Raw genomic sequence first — 22,869 nt, 5'->3', positions numbered from 1 at the left:
TCGTCGAGTAGTTGCTGCAAACCCTCCCGGATGAGCGGGTTCTTGCCCGCTTTGAACGCCGCTGTAGGCCAATATTCCTTATTCAGCTTAAATAGCTTTGAGAGCGACATTTTCGACGGTTTCTTTCACTTCTAAGCACGCGCACATAACCGGTTGCCGGCGCGCACGGGTTGGAAGGGGGATGGGCGTGCACGCGAAGGTAGCATGCCCATACTTATGAAATTTTTGTTGTGCAGGCGGGAGGTTTAAACGTGGACGTCAAACGGCCAAATGCGACCTGTCCGGTGTCCTCTCAGTGGTCAAGCGGATTGGGTTGGTGTGTTGTACAAACCGTAAGATCCCTACGACACGGGAGGGAAACAGACTGCTTCGTGTTTGCCAGCGATACTAAAGCTCGGGTTCTTTTAATTTTCATTCAGCTAGAAGTAGGTTGAAAAAATGGCAGCATCTCCACTCCATGAATGCTGGCGAGGGTGCGGAGTACGGGGAGTCGAAATGACATCCAAGTTGCGCCCCGAGTGACATCCGATTTGCGCCCCGACCGCCATTCGATTTGAGCCGTGAGTTGCACCTTGATTATTCCCTAAATGAAACTGCAACTCACCGCTCAAATCGAATTTCGCTTGATTTTCGCTTGATGGTGGTGTGCGCACGGATGGACGCGGACGGACATTGGGAGGCCCTAAGGTACTCCGCACCGTTACAGGCGAGGGAGTAAGCCGTTTGACTCTCGGGTAATACCTCACGGTCGTAGCCCAAGGGGTAAGGCGACTGACACATATATCTCTGTCTGGTCTACAAGACACAGACTCGAATCCTGCCGGTGCCTGTGGGATTTTTTGTGATTGTAAATGTTATGCGCACGGACGCGGACGGATATTGTGTGGTCCTAAGGTGCTCCGCACCTAATAACAGATTACAAACAAGCTTGTTTGTCTTATGGACTACGTGTACTGCGTCCAGCTTCGCAGGTCATCCTTCTTCACAGAGTGGAAGGGCACTAAATTTTTTTGCTTTTCGCCTCCATCAGAAAACCGGCCCGCGTCGTAGTGCTCAGCAGCACAACGCCCTAGTCACTGAGCCACCGTGGTGGGCCCATAAAATTGGCGTCATCGGTATCGGGACAAAGCAGTATTTTAATGAACCAAACTTATATTTCGTCTTCATGGCCCCTACAAGAAGTTATTGGCAAGTATATCGAGGCTTTCGCCTTCGAAGCGCGTAGGCAGCCATGATTTGCCCAAGGGACATTTTTAAACTGGGTCTGTGAACGGATGTTTGTACGGCATGTAATTGCTTTTGCAGATTGAGCTTTTAAGTTTAGGCGTAAATAATTACAACACGAGCAACCTCCGGTTGAACAAAACATTTATTTCAGTTAATAAAACACAGAAGAAACGCAATTAAACTATGAGGACTGGGATATCACAGCCCAGGGACATCTTTAGATTCTTAGCATTTGAGCTACAACAAATAATTTCTATAGCGTGGCGTATAATCATTTTTGAGCAAGAAATAGTGTGCCATTAAAATGCATTTTTCTTTCTTTCCTCAAGGGTAGTTTTGAAGTATGCAGTTTGTATGAAGTCTAGGAATACAGAGGTTGTTACGTAGCTGCATTGATTTATCTTCAATACTTACTTTTTGCCCACCAAAATACAGTACTGCAATTTTGTTTCGATTGCTCGCACTGTGAAATGTGACAAAAACACAAAAACAGGCAGCCCATGTCGTCCTTAGCAGGGTTGCAGTGACCTGGTCATGTGAAAAGTACCTCCGATTTTCGGTACGTGCACTCCACAAGCACCTAATTTCTTTTGCCAAAATCTCATTCAAGGAAAAAAAAACCTTCTAGAGACAATATTATTGCGCTGCTAATGTTAACAATGCTGGTAACGCTAGATATAAAACATATTCGCAAGAACACACACGCACACACCCACGCACGCATCTCTGTACCTCAAAGTAGGTTCACTAAACACGCACGAGGAGGGAATGCCAAAGAGAGAAGCTCATCAAGTGAAGCAAAAACGTATAGACCCTGTGTTGCAATCAGTGTCAGAGACAACAGCACGACGCATGTCCCGCAGTGACGTGTGTGCGCGAGGAACAAGTCGGAGCCTCTGGCGCCAGTTTGCTGATCCTGCACATCGCTTTCGGTTACAAAATGGCGCTAGTACGGCCGCTCAACGGCTTCCCCGAACACCAACAAAAACAAATCAAATGAAAGGGACGTGACAATTCTTGTTGCATCCTGACAAAAAGTTTTCTGATTGCATGAAAACTAGAGTTCTAAAAAAGACAACGCACGCACAACAACGCACGGGACAAATGCTGGCGTTGTCCGTTCTTTGTGGATCCATCGTATTTTATCGCGCGCATTTTTTTTTTGACATGAACTTGGACCAACTCGACGAATAGCATGTATTATTAGGTTTTGCGACTATCAATGTATGTTGAGGCAAAAAGGTTCTCATTGCATGGATGCGAATATGTTGTCCAATATTTTTGAAACCTTTTTGCTATAGCCGATGGCTGCTAGTGAACACATGAACCGGGTGCAGGCCTTCAAAGTTTTATACCAAAAACTAACGGGAGGAGAATACGTCGGGAAGATCACATGGAGATACTTGTAGCGTGCACAACGAAGTTATCGTCTCAGCTTCGGAGAAGTCCGCTAGACGGGAACATGCATAGATGAGCGGATAACCTAGGCTGGTTTCCTCACGTGCACACGCTTTACCGGTACTTAGATATGCACTACAAGATATGATGTTTGTTTTCAAGCATGTGTTCTAATTGTAAAGATGTGCGATAAATTCGTAGAATTTGTCCTAAGGTTTTGAGAGATCTTTGCGGCAACATAACTAGTGCGTTTACCATACGTTCGTGCCGCACTTGACCGCGAGAAGTTCAGTACAGCAGGGCTCAGGATTATTTCCTATCACATTGGACAATTAAAGGGCTATAAACGCATTGGACACTGGCGTTCATTTTTATTTTTCCAAAATTATACTGCAGTTGCGTGAAAGAAAAGCAGCGAACACGAGCTAAAAGGCCTTAGACACTACACCCCCACAATTGTGGAAACCGAATGAATATAGCTCAGAACAGGGGAGAAAAGCGGACGTTGTCGGAAGTAGTAGGTCGACGCTAGAAAAAACATCTCAAGGGAAATATTGCCCTTAGGTTATTGTACTCCTACTGCCTTAAACTTATATCATTGAAGAAATAACCAGCGTTTAATGTAGGACCGCGTGTTTTTTGGGGGTCAGTCAGCTCTGTCTTCGTGGCCCTCACTTTCTTTTTTCGTCTGTGTCGCCTCGTGAGCCCAAGCTGCGGTGCTAGTTCGCCTGTATTGGCTTAAAGACACCATGCTAGGTCTCGATTAAGTGCAAAAATCTAGACTTCTTGCACAGTCATGCCAAAATACTCGCGCCCTGCTATAGCAATCCGGCCGCAGTGGTTGCTCACTGAAAGCAAAAAAAAAAATGCAAACGTTTTGAAGAAAGCGCATGGTGCCGGGCATATTGTTCCACTTTATGTTTGTTGCAAATACGTCCCCATGTATTTCCGCGCTGACAGAAAACCGGTAAGCAGGTGATGGTAGTATGGTAGTATGGGAGCTACTGTATTCTCAATTCAAGTGTATGCTTCCCTCGCAGTATGCCTAACATACGCCTGGACACGAACTTCTGCAACACGCTTGTTCTATGCGAGTGATAACAAGTGCGGGTGCTTGAACAGGATGAAAGTTCGACACAATGCGATTACACACGGGCCTATGAATTCTTTGTCAAAATTATTGCGCCTTCACCACCGTATCGACGCAGGAACTGTCACTCGCCACCCAGATGGCCCGAGCACAGCCCCGTGACCAGTCGGCCGACGTGCGGAAAGCCCGGTCATAGGTGGCTCGAGTCGCCCGTTTTTCTGAAGCGGCCGTTCGTTGGCCTCCCGCCGCCGTCGACACTGGCGCTATGGTCGCTGGCATGTGCGGAATTGCTGCGCTTGGCCGTGCCCCCCGCCCTGGCCTTGATGAAGGCGAGCGGAGAGACGCCGCGCGCGATGTCCACCACGATGGCCGAGGCCGCCTTCGGGACCCTCCGCGGGTCTCCGGCAGCGCCGCTGTCTGCGCCGGGGCTCGCAGGCTTGCGGAAGAGCCGCGTTCGGAGCAGCATGCTGCCTAGCCGGGTGAACGGCACTTCGACGACCACGTAGAAGAGCGTCGACAGCAGGAGCGTGATCAGGAAGTGGCCGCAGAAGGCGTACACCTGCGCGCAGCCGCAGCAGAAAGCGAGCGTCGGTTACTTGTCAAATGGCAAGCGAGAAAACAAACAAAAACGTGCAGGGCTACAGCCGGCGCTCTGAGTGTTCCCTTTGTGCGGTTAAAAGCATCTTACGTGGAACGTATAGGATTGACCAGGGTGAAAATAACTATATTTAAACTGCACTGCATAAAGAACGTCGCGGATGGCGTTGACATGCGTTGACATGGGGAGGGAAAGCATAAACACGCGGTGCTAAGTCCCTAGGGTAGTATGCCCCAGTTACTGTCTACGACGGCTACTGAATACAACAACAACAGCAGTAATATTAATAATATAAACAACAAAAATATCAATGTTTATTCACGAAAACAACTATTACAGGTTCAGCTACATAGATAGTGCACGGGTACACCCAAGCCACAAGTGAGCTCCTGTGGCACCACTTAAACAACAGCGGCCAAGTTTACGATTATGAAGGCCGGAACCTGCAATGATGAGTTACATTAGAGAGTTATAGCAGAGCGGAGAACCGGTCGCGGTACGGTACCCGGAGGCGACCGGCGGTACTGCGCGTGCGCAGAGGCGGAAAAAACTGGTCGGGCGCATGCGCAGATGTACCGGTTACCGTACCGGGGCCGGTTATCCGCTCTGCTATAACTCTCTATTAATAATCTTCCAACGGAAGTGGGGTACGACGTAGTTAACTGGCTGCATGAGTTCAAGGTCAACACATAATCTGAAGAGGGAACTGAAATATTCTCTTTATATTAGGTTTTGTCGATTCATCATAACGTGCGCGAATTCTGGGTGCAACGTAACGAGGGAGAGACCTTAAGGTAACACTTTTCGTAGTCCCGACCTTGAGATCCTTTCAGCGGAAGTATTTCAGGATAATACTTCACCTACACACTGTATTAGGACAGCCTATCATCAACAAAAAATTATATTGTTGAATATAAAATATTCAACAGTTGTTCTTGCTAGCTCGTATATCCCGCCAATATTTAAGAGAATTTATTAATTCCCTTTCCCGTCTAGACGAACAAATCAAGAGAACTTTTATCCTGTTCCTGAGATCACTGCACCCAAAAGGATGTCCAAACAATTTGCGTGCCGAATAACGTAGAATCCCTTTTGAATGTACACTCTAAAGCAACCACGTGGTTCACCTTCACCGCAGTGCACTCGAGTGATTAATCTGTGCCCCGAAAAAAGAAAATTTGGTGAATTACAGCAATGCGCAACCCATTTGACTCGTGATCTGCGCTGTGCCATTGCGCAGTGCAGAACGTCACGCTTGCATTGTCACCGCGCAAACCGAACTTCTGAATGAAATCGTACACTCGATATCATCATGCGACGAAATTTTATACTTGCTTGCATGAACTGTCAATATACTGCGTTTTGGTGAAGCAAAACGACAGGATTGTATTAGATTGTACACGACAAACTTGCAAACCTCTCACAAATCTATTAGACGTGTGTGTTGCATGACAGATTGCAATCTATACATACCCGGGAATTTGACAGACGTTACATATAGAACAAGACGATAAAAAGAAGGATCTCATTTGGACGCTTGTACGAAATGATATTTTTTCGGTGTATTATTTTGTGGAGATTGTGGAAACAAACCGGGTATGATTCTACCACGCCCATATGTCATAAATTCGTTTGTTACCTGTAACTTAAGCTAATAGTATGTCATTGTAAATGAGATAATGCAAATAAAAAGTTCGAAGATTTTGGTATGAGCAACGCGTAATCAGCATAATGATAAACCTCCGAATATTCAATAAATGATAGAAGCGAGGTCATTTACATAAATGTTAAATAACAAAGCCGACAGTAATCAGCCGTGTGGGGCACATCACTTCGAATGAACAACTGTAATTAACAAACCTGTACTGTAACTGTAATTAACTGTAATTAACAAGCACGATGAAATTTGTGAGCGATTTAATAAATTCCAAGAAAATTAAGGCCCCCGAAAGCAAAAAAACTATCATATAAATGGCGTAATGGCGCAATTCACCGCTTTGAAGGATTTTATTGCATTACAAACTATCCGGCAACCACCTCGTTTTAATCTAAGGAGCAATGAGGGGAATGAGAGTTTTCAACCAGAGCATGAGCACCTAACGCGCTGATTAATCTATATTGGCAAGCTTTAAATAATATTTTTTCTATAGCAATAGCTTTAAGTATATGTTATTGAAGTATTTGCGATTTACAAGAAATAATAGAGATGCGGTGAAAATTTCGTACATCACATTTGGCCCGCCTTTGCAAAGCCGCATGTTATGTCTATGAAATAATATTATACCTATGAAATAATATTACGCTCCCTATAAATTTGTTCGACCTCTTAATAAACATTAACGTGGACTGAAATGAATGCGCCGGACTTTTCCCGTACTGCGTGGGCCTAAACAGCCGTAGCTGCCGGAAATAAAGCCGTGCGCTGGGTCGCGACATCGGAACCCCTTCGGCATTGCTTCTCCTATGCCCGGAGCAGTCTGTCCTTGCTCAGCCGTTGATCAAAGGCGCATATTCCGTATATAGATTGACAAATGAAAATATGTGCACACAAACATGAACCAACATTTAAAGCTGATGTGGTACCAATAAACGAACAAGCAACATTACTAAAAAAAAACCGCCGGCAGCTTTGGAGGAGTCGCCTATCTCTGGCGCCACAGGCCGCAGCTTCCTCAGTGCATAGCGTGCGAGAATAACGTCATCCAGATGGTCACATGGTCTCGGGTGTGTTTCTGGTGGAGGAAACATCGTGATGCCTCGCTCATTACAAGCTGCACGCAAAATCTGTTCGGCTTCACCAACGTAAAGTTTCTGATGATGTCCAACCATTTGTCTAGGCGCCTTTGCGGATTCAGCGGAGCAGGTTTCACATCGCACGTTCTGTCCGTGATCAAGACGATGAAGCCGGTGAAGGAAGAGGAAAAATGCCTGTCAGATCGCATGGAACGGAACCGTGGGAATGTTTATCGCACCACGAAACATGCGTAAGCACACAGTCAAACGTGAGCACATCCCTGAATATAAGCATCTGGCTTCGCCTATAGAACAGGCGGGGTGCGGCACTCGGCGCGGCACGCATTCGGTGGCGGGCACGTCGACACGCTTCCTTGCTTTTAAGAGGGCGCCGCGAGACGCCTCAGTGCGCTAAAAGGCGCAAATTTTGCCTCGAGCTATGGGCCTCGCATCGCTGTTGAAATATCTGCATTCCGTGCGCATGTGGGGCTAAGCCTTGTGAAAACTATCACGACCGAGTGGACTGAGGCAAACAGGTCACGCGAAGGGACATCTGCTCTAAATTTTTCCGCAGACAACACTGATTCGCAAGCAAGCACTAGTTATGTTTAAAAGTTATAGAGTCGTCATGAAAGCTGAAAGAACTCTGGTCGGTGAAACATCACGGAAAGGAAATATACATTGGGACACAGAGCACTAATCAAACGTCTATGAGGGGCAACACTTTTACTGCGGAAAATTCTTAGCGTGAGAAAAAAAAAATGACGTACATTACAATTTTGTAAACCGAGAGAAAAGAGTTGATTTTGTAGAGGAGTGAGGAGCTTGCTACTATAAAACATTGAAATGACTTATAAGAGACTGTGCTGAAGCAAGAACTCAATATTACCGATACGTGCGGACTAATCCCCTCACACATACACCCGGACTAAACCCATCCAAATCATGCCCACATGCACAAAACACGTAATAAAATGTGCTTAACATACAAGGTACTTCCCATTACAAAACAACCAACTAAGTAAACTAAGCGATTGCGCTTGTAAGCGACACATAACACACGCACAACATTGTACGCTCGACAGATCATTTTCCAGCACATTCCTAAGCAAAATAGTATATGAATATGCTGCAGCCGACCAACAGCAACACCGACGGCGGCACGAGTCACCCAATACAAAGTTCGCTTGAAAAATACTGCACCTATTGCACCCCGCAGAAGAATCTGAACACACACTGAATTCTCGCTCTTCAGAATCAACAGCGTAGAATGAATGAAGAGGTTTAACCAGTCAGTAACCTCTCCAAACGTCGCTGAGTCCTTGGGATAATCCACAGACAGGAGTATAGTTCGGCTCCCCTTGCACGACTCACTCCCCTTCGTATACACCCTTAAGAAACCTTTGCGCGTGGCCATGCGGGTGTGTGCGCGCGCGTGTGTGCGCGTGCGAGAGAGTTGTTATTGTTTAGTTGGTGGTGTGCGTGGCCTTCCTTTTCTGGAAGGCCGTGAGCTGTGGTGACCGCGAAATACATGGTTGGCCTGCTTCTCTGGCAGGCAGCTGGTCAGTTCAGACTACCACTGTCCCAGGGAAAGGGTATGGGTTGGGTCTAGGTGGTAGGGGCCAACCCATACTAGTTGGAGCGTTGTGTGGAGGGTGTTACAGGATGGGCATCCGTAAGGATACGTGGGTGGTGAGAGAATTTTGGGGCTACCTTGTCCCTATGGGCAGGGTTGGGGCACTGTACGGGCTTATTTTAATGCCCGGGCTGCCTGCTTTATGACGCCCGAGCCCGAATTGGGCCCGTAACACTTTGCCCGGGAGCGGCCCGGGCCCAGTAATTTATTTTTAAGCCTAGGGAGGGCACGAATGTGCGTGACACGTGCCCTCCCAGCCTTAGACGCTGAAGAAAATTTGCATAGTGTGCTGGCTGAATGTCTTCGCAGCGGGCAATCAGACGGAGCATCTAGGGTTAAGTAGTGCACGTAATGCAGATTCCACCGTTTTTAGTTAACGTCACATCGGCGTAACCATAGCTCGTATTCTTACATCAGAGACACCATCACCTTCGATGACCAGATTCTTGGCAATGTCACGTGGTTATCTCGGCCCCAAATTGGTATGCTGAAATTTTTCATTGATTCATTGTAGGGTTTAACGCGCCGACGCAACGCAGGCGATGAGGCGCGCCGTAGTGGAGGGCTCCGGATTAATTTTGACCACCTGGGGATCTTCAACGTGCGACGAAATTTCGTACACACGGGCGTTTTTGCTTTTCGCCTCCATCAGAAAAGCGGCCGCCGCGGCCGGGAATCAAACCCGCGACCTCGTGCTCAGCAGCGCAACGCCTTAGCCACTGTTCCTCCGTGGCGGGTATGCTGACATTTTTATGCCGCGTTCGAATCAACGAGTATGTGCAAGCATTGAAATGTTCTACCCGCACTGGTTGCTCAGCGGTCCTGTTTCTCTTGCACGCGAGTTTGACTCCCGGCCACGGCAGCCCTATTCCGATGGGTGCGACATGTCAAACACGGTGTTGCACGAAATCCCACTATTTCAAAAGCTCCATCTCAATTGCCCCACCCCGCTAGCCCCGTTTTCGAATGCCCCGTACTGATAAGCCCATGACAGATTTGCCTCAAGCTAATTGACCCGGGCCGAAAGATCAGCTCTAATGTGTCATACTCATGATCTAAGCCTGCGGTATTCCACGTGCGTTTCCTGTTTTTGCTTTGTAATTTTTCTGTTCGGGTTATGAAATGAGACGCAATGACGGAAGAGAGAAAGTACTTAAAATAGCACTTTGAACAACGTTGCTGGCTTGTCTAGTCTTGAACGTTTTTGTCCTTTATGAGTACACATGTCTTGTAATTATCAATGTTAAAAATGATGTTTATAATACACTTTGGCACTGACCTACCTATAGTCATTTACAAAGAAGAGTGTACTTTTGGGGTTTGAATAATTTTCATCCATAGCAAAGTAGTCCATTTCATGTTGAATGTCGCGCTCACTCTGAGTAGTTATCACTTCCGCAGCAGTGGGCTTCAACTCCACCCTGACCACGCATCCGAGGTAGAGCTACTCAGGTTGGGAGGTGTGCCATCTCAGCGCTATTACGGGAGCGAAGGGGGGGGGGGGGGGGGGGGGGGGGGGGGGGGGCAGGAGGGTGAAGGGGAGACTTCAAGTTTCAATAAGCACGCCATTTATGCGGTCTGGAAGACAGCTTTCTTGCCTTCTAAACTCTGTATTCGTTCCTTTTAAAGACGATAGTCTTTGTTGGGCTACTTAAACCCAGAAATTTCGGTCTGTCTGTATGTCTGTCTGAATGTCTGTCTGTCTGTCTGTGACTCGATTCAGCCACCCGGCCAAAGTAAAAATTGATATTGCGCAATAGTCTTATATACTCACAGCCACATGTAAACGTCTAAGCCCGGTTTATATGTTCATACTTGTCAACTTTGTTGAACAAGAACACGACGTTGCGCAAATATACGACAGGAAATTAGTACACAACGGATATTTACAGTGTTCCTTTAATAAAAAATTCATGGATGCTTGGTTTTTCGATAGCAAATGATATTCTACATCTACTGCAGAAAACCGCCGCCTCCTGGCGGCATATGAAAAATCACGCGGCAACAGCAACGAAAGGTTCCACTAACTAGGTTCCACGTTCTGCTTGGAACGCACGTGGAGCATGGCCACGCGGCTCTATAAACCTTCTAGTCGGCCGCCTCCATTCACGCGCGTCTCCGCCGTACAGCAGCGCTGGCATCGAGGAACCCGGCCTGTAGCAGTGGAACGCGGTAAATTCAAATCGCCTTGCGCAAACCTTTAGTGTGTTTACCTTGGAATGAGCGCGGCGGTACAGGAACAGCATGATAGGTGAGCGGGAAATCAAAGGGGGGCATTTCCTTGGCAAATGTCTACAAAGACTATCGTCTTTTGACGACATTTGCAACGAAAGTAGCAGATACGCGGCCAATTTTTTCTCTATCTACCGTTTTCTTGAGATGGTCGACGAACATTATCTTACTGTTTCTAAAACCTTTAGGCACCGAAAAATTACGTTTCTTCGCATCCCCACGGAAGAATTATTCGGGGAAAGTGGCTCTGAGGCTTTTAATCCGCGGAGATTATGGCGCGGGGTTATCGTTCGCGGGGCATGCATGAAAGACACCGGGCTCACGCCGCGGGGCTTTTTTGCCGACAGGGCCTCTGCGCGCGGGGAAGCGTGATACACCTGTAAAACACGTGTACATAGACATAGGGTTGTCTATGTACACGGTACATAGACATGCAGAACTCCGGGTTGTCTGAATTAATTCCTTCCCCGTTACGGCGTTCTTTTAAATCGTATCTTTGGTATGTCATACCCCAAAATGTAGCATCTTAACGCAGTACATGAAAGGCCATTAAAAAAAGAGTACAGTGACTATCAGACCTAGCATCAAGAAACGCGTGGAAGTAAACTGAGAACATTATTCTTAATGTTCTTTTCTACATTCACGTATGAAATCTTAGCGGCTATGGGCCTGCCAATTCCAGCCCAGGCCCGGCCCGGACCCGCCGATAAAAGCTATGGGCGGCTAGCCCGTCCCGCTGGCCCGACCGAGCCCGGGTTTTTGTGTCATTCGGGGCCCGTGCAGTGCTCTAAGGTATTCGGCCCCGTATTTTTTCTTCGCGTAACAACGGTTTCTACAAAGAATTTATGCTAATCATGAACAATGTATACATGGAGCCACACCTCTATCAAATTGTCGGAAACATTAAAGGGTCCATGAATGCAAAATACTACATCGTAAAAAAAAAAAACTCAGCGTTAATACCTCACTCAGCTCAATTTCAGCCCGAAAGACGTCCTTTTAACCAAAAAATGCTAGAATTATTGAAACATTTTCAGATTTCGCGCTACAGCGATGTGTTATGGACAGGAGTGACGTCATATAGGCGAGCACTTAAAACACAATCACGATTTTCAGTGTGTTAACTGTACTCCACCATTGAAGTGATGCGATCGAGCGGAACTAGAAGCCCACTACGATCGTCCAGTCATGTGTCGTAGCGATAGGTTAGTAGTTCACCGGCCGCCGACTGCACAAACAATATTCTGTTATGTCATAGAAAAGTTGTCGGAAAGTAGCTATGGAGTCGCCACTGTTTCACATGTTTTCTTTAATATTTCCACTATTTTTTAGAAGTTCGCTATAAATTTGGCATCATTGTTATCGGGTCAAAGCAGTGTTTCTGATGAACCAAACTTGCATTTTGTCGGCATGGCCCTTTATTATTATACAAAAAAAAAAATACGCCAATTCACTCCGTACAGAAGCTGTAACGGGCGGCAGCATCGGCATGGCGTAGACGGTCTCGTCGCCTTTCCTGATGGGGGAGTCGCTGACCGTAAGCTTTGCGGGAGTACGTACACGGTAAAATGCTTGTCTATAACAGCGATTTCAACTTCAGCCAGCTACATCCGAAAACTGCCCAAACATACTCGTTCCAAACATGTCGGAGGAAAAAGCGAAGGGCTAAAACTTCAGAATTCCGCAGTAGTTTTATTCAAATCTCGCTCCGGCGGGGCAGGATAGGGCTGAGAGTACGAAAGCTGTGTTATAGACAAGCCTTTTACCGGCTTTACGACGCTTGGCCTGCCCATTTCCAAGTAACGCGCGGCCCGTGTGTGCCACTGCCATGCTGACTCTTCTCCGCCCTCACCGGCGCCGCTCCTGCCAGCCGTTGTCGCTTGAGCTGTGCTGCCCACAGTACACTGCGCGCGCGCTCTGCTGCGGGAGACTGTTCAACAAGCTCGATGTAAAAACTCGACAGGGTGGCTTGTTAACTTTTCTGCGATTTCTTCGTACTATGAATTTTCCGTCGTGGTACGTGGAGTAATAAGCAAAACGTGGGGGCCTGTCCAGGTTAGGTCGGAAGGTTCTATAACATTTCAGCTACCTATAGCGTCAACTTTATTTTTGGACCAAGTGGATGTTCTGAAAAATTATATGTTTTGGACATCAGCATTTCGAGAGTTGATTGCAACAGGAGTATATCATCCGTAGTAGGTACTGTGGGCTCATAGTATCTTCTGAACACTACGGCGAACCTGCTAGTGTCACCATCGCCGAGAGGTTTTGTGATCCTGTCCATGGACAAAAGCCGCTTTGCGGCTAAGCCCACTTCCTTGCTATCGTAAGAAATCGGCTTTCCCGCAAAGCTCATTTCGTATTTGTACTGATATCGGGGTTTCCAATCATAGTACAGTTGACCGCTAAGACGATTCTGTCATAGTGATGAATTTTGCTTGTTGTTTTAATGAGTTACTCCAGTGTGTGTGAAAACTTTGAGAAATTCTCGTCTGCTTTCTATAGATGCGCTTCTACGGGAGAGGTATGGTTCCATAAAACGGCTTTAACTCGTCTTCTACAGAAATTACCCTGAAACAAGTTGCACAATGCCCCAGTGTTGAAACCGGGAGTTCTTTATGAGTTCGTATCATAAATATCAGTCAAAGCTTGTAATAAAAGTAACGTGAACCCGCCGTTTTTTATGCCATTCCAGCAGAATCGAGGCTCGGAAAAATCGTTGTGAAACGAACAGTAACAGAGCCATGTTTGTCTGCAGCCCTTCCAAGCTTCTTTAACCTAACTAGAACAAAAAAAAAAACGATTCAGCGTAAATTAGAAAGAATAGTGTTTTTTTTTTCTCGCAATAGTTTGGGCAGCGCCCAGGTCAACACACTCGTAAAAAAATAGAGATAACCTTATATATTTATCATGGATCATAAACAATACGCATATAATAAAATACATGGAGTAGTCAGCTTCGCTGGCCACTCAGGACATCATCGGGTGAGTGTACCCCCATTTCTTTACGTGTTCTTGTATTTTAAACGGCAACGGGGAAGATACTTTATTTGTGCGCACTAATAGTACAAAATGAAGTTTCCATTTCAGGATTTAAGACTCGCTGTAGTATGGAGGAGGTAGCCTGCAAACGTGCATGACTTCCATTTGAGCGTGGTGTTAAGCTTTCCCACGATTTATGTACTTCCATATGCGGGCACAAGTCAAGTATGGACTAGAGGCCCAGATTGATGCTTCGAAGGAGAGCACGCGTACGTACCTTCTCGTACTGACTGTAGTAGATGAGGTCCCTCGTCCTGCTGGAGTGGTAGAGAATGACCAGCGGGTGCACCAGGTATGCCATGTAGGCCAGATTGCCCAGAGCATTGAATGGTGACCAGGACAGCAACGACTCCAGGAAGCCTGCACCATAAGCGTAACACGGCCGCAGGCTCTATTAAAGCCCTCGTTGTCCCAACTCGGGTTCATTTTTCTTTTATGTCGCAAATTTCGAAACTGTTTGTCGGCAAGAGGGTTTGGTAGTGTCCAGTAAGGCTAAGGTCAGACCGAACAGTTAATCTGGAGAACAATGGCCCGCGTTATAGGCGACTTTATTCTGCGTCCCGTTGAACAGTGTATTTCGAAATGAATAAACGAACGAATTAGTCTCATTCGTACACGGCGCGCAACGTTCCGATTCTGCTGCCTAAATGCGCGTGCGCTTTTATGTGCGTGGTTTTCGTTCCCGCACACGAAATACGCCAGAGCACAAGATTACATTCTTCAGCCCTCGGCTCAACTGCGAAGCTATTCAATCTTACGTCGTGTCCCAGACTTTACTTCTTAATTGTCCACATTTTTTTTTGTCCACGTTAGCAACCTTCGACGTCTCTCTCGTTAAGGGAAAGGAATTGGTGCAAGAACACTCGCGAAAACTCTTCTCTCGCGTGCATTCGTCGTCTCAGCGTGCGGATAAGATTGCATCACTTTGTTGTGAACAATGCACGCTAAACACCCCTAACGTTTCCGCGCCACCGCCCAACCGTGTTAAGATTTAGCCGGACGTGCCGATCTGAATAAGTCGGCCTACAAAAGCATTTCAGACGTACTGGCGCACGCACGTGCGCTCTAAGGGATACACAAAATGCTTTCGCTATGCGATAGCAAAACACTTCTCTCCTTTAAAATGCGATCTCCCATGCCGACCCCCCACCTGGGATTTGAAGAGCCCCATAGTGCAGGGCACTAGACTAACCGATGTCACATCTGGCTCTCAAACACGTGTTTTTATACCTTGTTTATGAGGTGTAGAGGCATAGCGCCGTTAGTCTCATGATACCTGGTAGCAAGAATTTGTGGCAATATTTTGTCTCACAATTTGCACCCACTCATCATTTCTGAACAGGATGAAACGATAACTAGTCCGAGAGAATAAAGCTCGGTGTTATGTGCCCTCCCAAGCCTGGCCAGAAACTTCACTTTTCTGTTTTGCACGCAGATGTTCGCTCGGTTCGGGTCCCAATCCTACAAGGGAAGCTGTCAGGATGCGGCTGGATGGTGATGGCCCATATAAGGTTAATAAACTCGCATAGAATGCTCTAAGGCACCCTTTCTGTGAGCCTCATTCACCCCAAGACACCCAGAACACCAATCATTGAGGCGAACAGATCAATTTCGGCAAATGACTGTGATTAGAGACTATTTTGCTGTAGAATAGAGCCAAATACATGTTTCCTTAGTTAGGTCTAATATTGGGGCGGTATTGAAACTTGGACGAGTTGGAATTACGCTATCGAGTGCAACCTGCGCGAAAAAAACAAAGCAAAGACAGAGTGAACAGCAAACAGGGGCAGCCACTGGTCTAACAACAAAAAGTATATTAGGCCAGAAGGGCATCTACATATACTGTAAGCCCTGTATTGTAAGCCGTGTAACGCTGTAAGTGTTCAGCCCTGGTAACGCAACCAGTGAGAGAAGAGTAATCTTAAATGAGTGAGTGATGGGAGGGCTTGGTGGCATAGGCCACCACCTCCTTGTTGCGGGAGCCACAAGGTGTTGCGGGACCCACCTCCTTGTCCCGCAACACAGGCGAAGGTGAGCCAGGCGAGCGCGATGCACCAGGCGACCCGGTGCGTGGCGGCGTACAGTGCGGCCACCGGAGGGCTGGGCAGCTCGGCGTTCCAACGGTATGCCGCCCACAGCACGGCCACGCCCACAGAAAAGGAGGCGCACCAGCCCACCACCTGCGTCAACTGCGCAGCGCACAACAGGAGGCAAAAGAGAAAAGCCCACACCGCTTGTCGTTAACAATGCAGAGTGGGGGCACCCTCCTTAAGCACCATAGTGTAAAATTACAGTCGGTTTGGCTCCATCAAACCATGGAATACCGAGCGAAAGCTCATTTTCTTAGACGATTAGCCACTTCCCTGCACCAAGTTCGGCACAGCATTGTTGTTGTTACACACGTGGATAATTAAACGCCTTTGACCGTGGGCATGTGCCATATGGCCATACGTGGGTATGGGCATAAATACAGATGACGAAACAGATATCGGGTATGCATTTTTCTTCAATATCCCACGTGGATGTGTACCGTGAGGTCACAGGTCCGGCGGGATGATTTTCTTCTTTGGACATTTCAGGCTATAATAACCATTCACTTTCCGTATTCGTTTCCCACATTCGTGAGAGAGGCGTCGTTGCGCACCTGGCGAGCAGGTAGGGTATGTAGCAGCGTGTGCTGAAGAGAGAGAGAGAGAGAGAGAGAGAGAGAGAGAGAGAGAGAGAGAGAGAGAGAGAGAGAGAGAGAGATTAACGCACTCTCTGGTGCGTTAATCAGCCAGGAGATCGGAGACATCCAGCCCAACGCTTTGCTCGTAGAGAACTAGCCAGCCGGCGTAGCATACTTAGAAAGGCATTGAATTCGCACAGGACCTGAATCGATGCCGGACCCAGAAGCATTTCTTTTCACTTTCTCTAGCTCAGAGAAGAAGCACTGGGAAGAGTGTTTATATTTTATAGCGAAATGCCCTGCCCGGTCAGCGCTCGTGTAGTGTACTCTCCGTTGTTAGCCCTCGTTTTTGGAGCTGTTTTGCCGTCGATAATTATGGACCGACTGGACCAACTTCAGACGTTAATTCAACTCAGGAGATGCTTAATACAAACAAAGGCGAAATTTAGTTTGCCAGGCAACTAGTGCTTTCGCACTAACAGAGTCCCTTCGTACGAATTACGCATGCGGGCACACACCGCTGCCATATAGAGCGCTACCGACTTGGACCAGTGGCGCTCTTTGAACAGCGCACTCTAAACCGGCACTTATGCTATGTCGATCATCATGTACAAAAGGGAGACAAGAAAACTGTCGTGAATGAAGGGAGACGTACGGTAGCAATGCGCTCATACACGAACAAAACTATTAGAAAACGCCCACATACGGGGCATGAATCGAACGACCATGCAACCGTGCACTGGTCTTATAAACTAATGGCTGGAAGACAAGGAACGGATTCTTAGATGATATTTTGGCGACGCTATCAAATGCCTCATCGTTGCTGATGCACGTAGCAACGAGTTCGCAGAAGTATTATCCGGCAGGGACAAAACAATGACAGTTAAGCTCAGATGTAATTCTGAGCTGCTACTTCAAAACGGCGTCACCGCTTCGACACCGACAATACCGGTTACTGGCGCCTTCATAGTCCTAGGAACGTGCTCCACGAGCCCAGAGCCCACGCCACGCACAATAAAATAACCGGAGGTCATGGCTTCATCCCTCAAGAGAGAGTTGGCTCAACCTTAGACGAGATTTGGTCGGAACGTCTGCGTACGCTTCGGGACGCTCGTTTAATGGGCGATGGGGCATCGAAGTGTGCCACTTTCTTTGAAAGATATTTCAGATTTATTTGGTTGGGTGAGTGAAAAGGCTCTTTCCAGGCTCTTTGTAAGCATCACTTGATAAACATCGTCTCAAAATGCGTGTATTTGGTGCACTGAAAATGTGCTCTGGGCAGTAAATATTGAGATGACATCCGCTGTTGCACGACACAAACATCGGCCTCAAAAGAGCTCTTGTAGACTCATCCCGCTGCCACTCGGTAACGGTTGGTTCACATCTTCATCGGAGTTATAAGTCACTCATAGACACATTAAGTACATTCACACGTTCCCGTATAATCACAGTAATTTATGTAATCAGGTTAACGTATTTCAACCCGAGTTATCAGAAAAGCTGATCACACTTCCATCAAAGACAAAAACGAAAAATCAGCTGCGTAGTCTTTTTGCCTATTGCTCGTTCTCTCTCTCTCTCTTTTTTCCCACTAATCTTAAGTGTAAATCTGTGACAACACAGGTACTGCACGGGGCTGCACGTGCTGCACGTGCCGCACGTCGCGAGCTGCTTGAGTAATAGCGGGCACTTTGACAAGTTTTCTTGTATTTAAATGCTTCACACTTCCTCCTCCTCTGTCATCGATACGCAGGCTGGGCGTATCTTAAGCTGAAATAAATAAAAAAAAATAAGGCTGAATAAAAGGAAATGTGGCTCGCACTAGAAATAGGTTTGAGTGACGCTAATCAAATAATTAAAGAATATTGTACAGTTACCTTCGCTAAATACCGTCGATTATCATTAATGCGTTGTCGGTTAATTTGATATCTCATCTTTAATTCAATCAAGTTCACAGGTCTCGCTAGGTTATAAGGCCAAGAATTTTGACTTAATTTCACTGTCTCCTGTCAATTTTCATTGACAGGAGACAGTGACATTAACGAGATGCAGCCAAATGTTTTTGACGCACGCTTTAATTAAGGAAACGAGCTGTTCGAAACACGGACGAATCCCCGTTTGGGTGCCGGTTAAATAGTATTTCTACCTCGAGCGACAGCCCTCAACGCATTCGACAGCCATATCAAAGAAAATCGCAACAAAAGGAAAGCAGAGTATGCAAAAGGTGTCTGTTGCGACGAGAAAGGCACGCTGTGCCGCTGTGTGCTGGCGACAGCTTAGCAGAGTCCCCCAGGGTGTGAAGGATTGTCGCTATAGCTTCCATACATCCAGGCACGAAGGAAAGAGTGAAACATTCCATAGGAGGTGTTGTAGGGGTGCTTTAAAGGCAACGTGCAACATATTCACTCCAGTGCACCTTGATGACCAATAATTTCCACAAAATGGGAACGAAACAGACCAATGAAAAAGCGCAGCGTAAAATTGGGCTGAAAAATGTGATATGCACTGTTACATTGCTCAACGCGGTCATGACGTTTTGCTCTGCGAGATGGAACGACAGAGATCCCATTTTCATGCCAAACTTATGGCGGGCGTCCTCATCGGGTAGGTTTGCTTTCTCAGAAGCAGAGATTGGTGACTCAGGTGCATTGCGGAGGAACACACTTGCGTATTTCTTTTTAAAATTTTACCCCCCCCCCCCCCTCACACACACACACATTTCTTTCTTTTTTCTTACCGGTTTCACTTTGACGGTACGATGCTTGACAATGATGTATCCAAGGAATACGCCGACGCAGTAAGGGCCTATGTGGTTATAAGGCTTGTGGTACACGTAGGTCACCAGGTCAGACACAGTGCTAGAGCGCATTGTAGACGAAAAAAAAGCAATATATAGGCAAATGAGGCCTTCGCTTATATCCATTTCGCTAGAAAATAAGGCAATAATACTACCAAAAATTCAAATTTTGTGCTCTACGTTCCAAAGCAAGCCTCAGGCAATGAAGCTGTCAAGGAACCGCAACTATCAACTGTTTCAGCGAAGCAATCACAATAGCCGAATCATTATTGCAGCCCCCCATCTTCCGCTGCCGTCTTTTACACTCCTACTAACAATTGCTGAGAAGAGAAGCTCAAGGATAAATTTCTCTAGGCTCTCCGGCTGTTTGGCCCTCTGGTAGTGGCGGCACAGCGGTCCCTGTTTCCCTAGTGCACTCGAGTTCCATTCTCGTCGTGATCGTATACTGCTTTGCGGGTATAGGGTACAAAGCGTTTTTCTTGTGTTATGGGACTGCGGTGTGCACTGACCAGCGCAAAGCCGTCCCGCATTTCTGCCCAGGGTTCTACAAACGTTTTGCAGGTCCAATTTATAACAATACCGATCCCATTATTCTGCGCATCTCATTAAAGCTTCAGTCTAGGGTCCATACACTTAAAAAATCAACACATGTTAATTTGAACGGTTTTCTTGGAAGGCCATTTTGAGTAGTCGCATAGTATTCATGTAACGCAACAATACATGCATCACCTCAAAATGTTTCCCAAATGAAAGACTGGGTGCGCCGCACGATACGTAGTCTGTAGACTCTTGACATTCGCACGCACGCGGGTTTTGTCAACTGAAAGCAGCCTCTTTGCCTAAAAGGCCGCTCACCCCACTTTGTACAGTTTTTTTTTTTTGCACTCTGGTTTCATAATACTTTTGCACGTAGGCTGTAGGATTTATAGAATTCTGAGGTTTTAAGGCGGGGGCAGGGGCCGAATTCTCTCAAACGACTGCCATCATTTTGAAACCACTCGTCGTTGGAATTCAAATGCATGTATTCTTGGGTTCGGCAGTCACGTTGTGGTGGTGGGGGAGAGCTGTGGAAGTCATACGGGGCATCCCGAGCAGGACCATTTGGACCATGGACTGAAGCGACGCGCCCAGTAAGCGTTGCTCTGTGCGTCGCTTCAGGTCTTGGTCCAGGTGGTCCCGTGTGATTTCCAGTTTCCCGCCCCTCCATGCGACTCTCTAACCAAGGAAATACATGCATTTGCATGACAACTCCGGGTGTCTTTAAAATGGCGGCAGTCGTTTGAGATTATTCGACCCCAGATAGTCGAAGTGAACCTGAAAACTATGGCCCAGTTAGGCAACTTCGAAGAACTGCACCAAGATCAATGGATATGAAAAAAGAGAGCGGAGCACAGCAACCAATCGCGTATTTGGAAATACATGCCAATAATGCAGTTGATGTATACGTACTCGAGGTCTGGGTAGAATATCAGCCCTGGCGGCAGCTTCAACAAGAACGTGATAACTCCAGACACTATGCTTCCGGCAAGCAGAAGCAAGAAGGTGATGCTCAACCCAACTGCGGGCCAACTGACATGAATCAGAGGAAGAAAAAAAATCGAGTCATGGTTAGGAATGCATGGTTAGCTCCATTGTGTGAAAATGAGCTACTCAGTCAAATATGTCTACGGCACTGCATTAATTTGTTGCTTCTTCAAGGCAAGCTTTCAGAGACATCATCCACATGGCATAGCCATCCTCTGGGGCAATCGGGAACGCTTGCATAACGCTTTATCAATCAAGAAACCTTTCCGATGTGGAGAAGGAGTGTACTTTAGTGTGGCCACATAACTTCGTCTTGCAGGCGAAGCACTGCCATCCCCAAGCTATGAAAATTATTGAGCAATTTATTGCTGTTCTGGTGAGATCAGGCTAGCTCTTTCGCTTGTGCTTTGGTTGCGAAGGCCCGTACTTCTAAACTCCCCGTGTTTTTGCAACAAAGTGGTAGAGAAGGAAAGTAGACGACAAAACTCTCGAGTGGTCACGGGACGGTTGGGGCAATCCACAAACATCCTGAATGTCGATGGAGCAACTCGACCTTTTCGCATGATCCGCCAGTGTCCTGGCGCGAAGCACGCAAACGACGACCACTGACCTCGGGATGGCAGGGTTATTAGGATAACGGTTAGAATACCTAAAGAAACCCATAGAACTATAAATTAACTGCAGCAATAGTGATGGCTGGCCTAGTTGGCATGGCTTTATAATATTAATAGCGTGAACAGGCAAGGGCAGAGGCAGAGACAGGGGACGAACGCTGACTGACAACTCGAACGTTTACTAATGAGATGACATATATTCGACAACCCCTCGCGCAGGTTGGTGCATTAGATCATTACAAACATGTACCCACTCAAATTTACACGTTCCGGTCAAGGTAGGCAAGTGTATTTTCACTTGCCTATGACTACTACCAGTTCATTTTCACGAACTTCAACTTCCGTCGACGCGCCCTGCCTTGCTTTTTAAGGGCGGAGCTGTTCTAAGTCGATCCTTGTCGTCTGTTCGGTGGTGTCATGCAGGGGCAGGTTCCCGGGCAGGTTCCCGAACATACCGCCAGAGGGCGCCCTACTCTCACCGGGATTATCCGGGTAAGAGCGCATTCAATCAGAGCGCGCGCCGGGGTAGGAGAGGGTGTATCGCCGGCGCGCGTCTTTCCGTGCCATGCACTCCGCACGGCGTGAGCGGAGTGCATGGGGCGAATGTGTGTTGTGACGCTGATGCGCCTTCGCTGGCGGGATTGCTGAATCTATGTAATTTCGTTAATAAGCGTTCCAGTTCTAAGTCAGCGCCCGTCCCGTGCATTTGCCTGTGCCGTCGCCTGATCACGCTATTTAGATTATGAGGCCATGCCAACTAGTCCACCCTTCACTATTGCTGCAGTTAATTTCTAGCTCTGTGGGCCATTTTACGTGTAATAACCCTAATACTAACAACACTGCCATATTAGTAGCCCTAGACACCCTGCAGTGCGTGTGTCACGCCCGGACAGTCTCATGGCACGCCAGGAGGTCTAGTGGTCCCATGGACATTCAGGCGGTTTGTGCATGGCTCCAAGCATCTCGTGGTAGCTGACGAAAGTTTTGCGGTCTGCTTCATTCCAAATGGTGACGCCAGGCAAGTTAATTAAGAGAAAAAGTAGGATTTCTATCTAGGCCTTAAAACGCGGCGTTATATTCTCCGCCGTTTTTTTTCTTTTTGCTTACGAGGGCGGGAAATCTGCTAGCAGCTGAGAGCCTGTAAGGAGGTACACACTACAGCTTTGAACACTACACACGACGAACACCGCAAACAAAAATATGTTGTGGTAAGCAGACAAACGCCTACGAAATACTTATATTTTATTAAAACTGAACACAATCTAAACTTTAAAAGATTTACGGTTACGTTTTAAAAAAGAGATCAAGAT

The 22,869-nt window shown here is 47.0% G+C and overlaps 1 protein-coding gene across 1 annotated transcript in view; it reads right to left on the bottom strand.

The window, feature by feature from the left end:
* Positions 1-1,357: 1,357 nt before the first annotated feature.
* LOC144144810 (O-acyltransferase like protein-like) overlaps positions 1,358-22,869 on the bottom strand; it is a 125,914-nt gene continuing 104,402 nt past the window's right edge. The window contains exons 11-15 of the mRNA XM_077676320.1: positions 20,871-20,990; positions 19,362-19,482; positions 15,962-16,145; positions 14,174-14,316; positions 1,358-4,274 (exon numbers count right to left, since the gene is read on the bottom strand). Coding sequence (XP_077532446.1) covers positions 3,906-4,274; positions 14,174-14,316; positions 15,962-16,145; positions 19,362-19,482; positions 20,871-20,990 — 937 coding nt within the window. The 3' untranslated portion in view covers positions 1,358-3,905. The remainder of the gene's footprint in view (positions 4,275-14,173; positions 14,317-15,961; positions 16,146-19,361; positions 19,483-20,870; positions 20,991-22,869) is intronic.

The sequence above is a fragment of the Haemaphysalis longicornis genome, unplaced genomic scaffold, assembly GCF_048455015.1.
Source record: "Haemaphysalis longicornis isolate Haplotype H1 unplaced genomic scaffold, Haemaphysalis longicornis Haplotype H1 scaffold_1, whole genome shotgun sequence".
Lineage (NCBI taxonomy): Eukaryota > Metazoa > Arthropoda > Arachnida > Ixodida > Ixodidae > Haemaphysalis > Haemaphysalis longicornis.
This window is presented reverse-complemented; position numbering and strand designations above follow the sequence as displayed.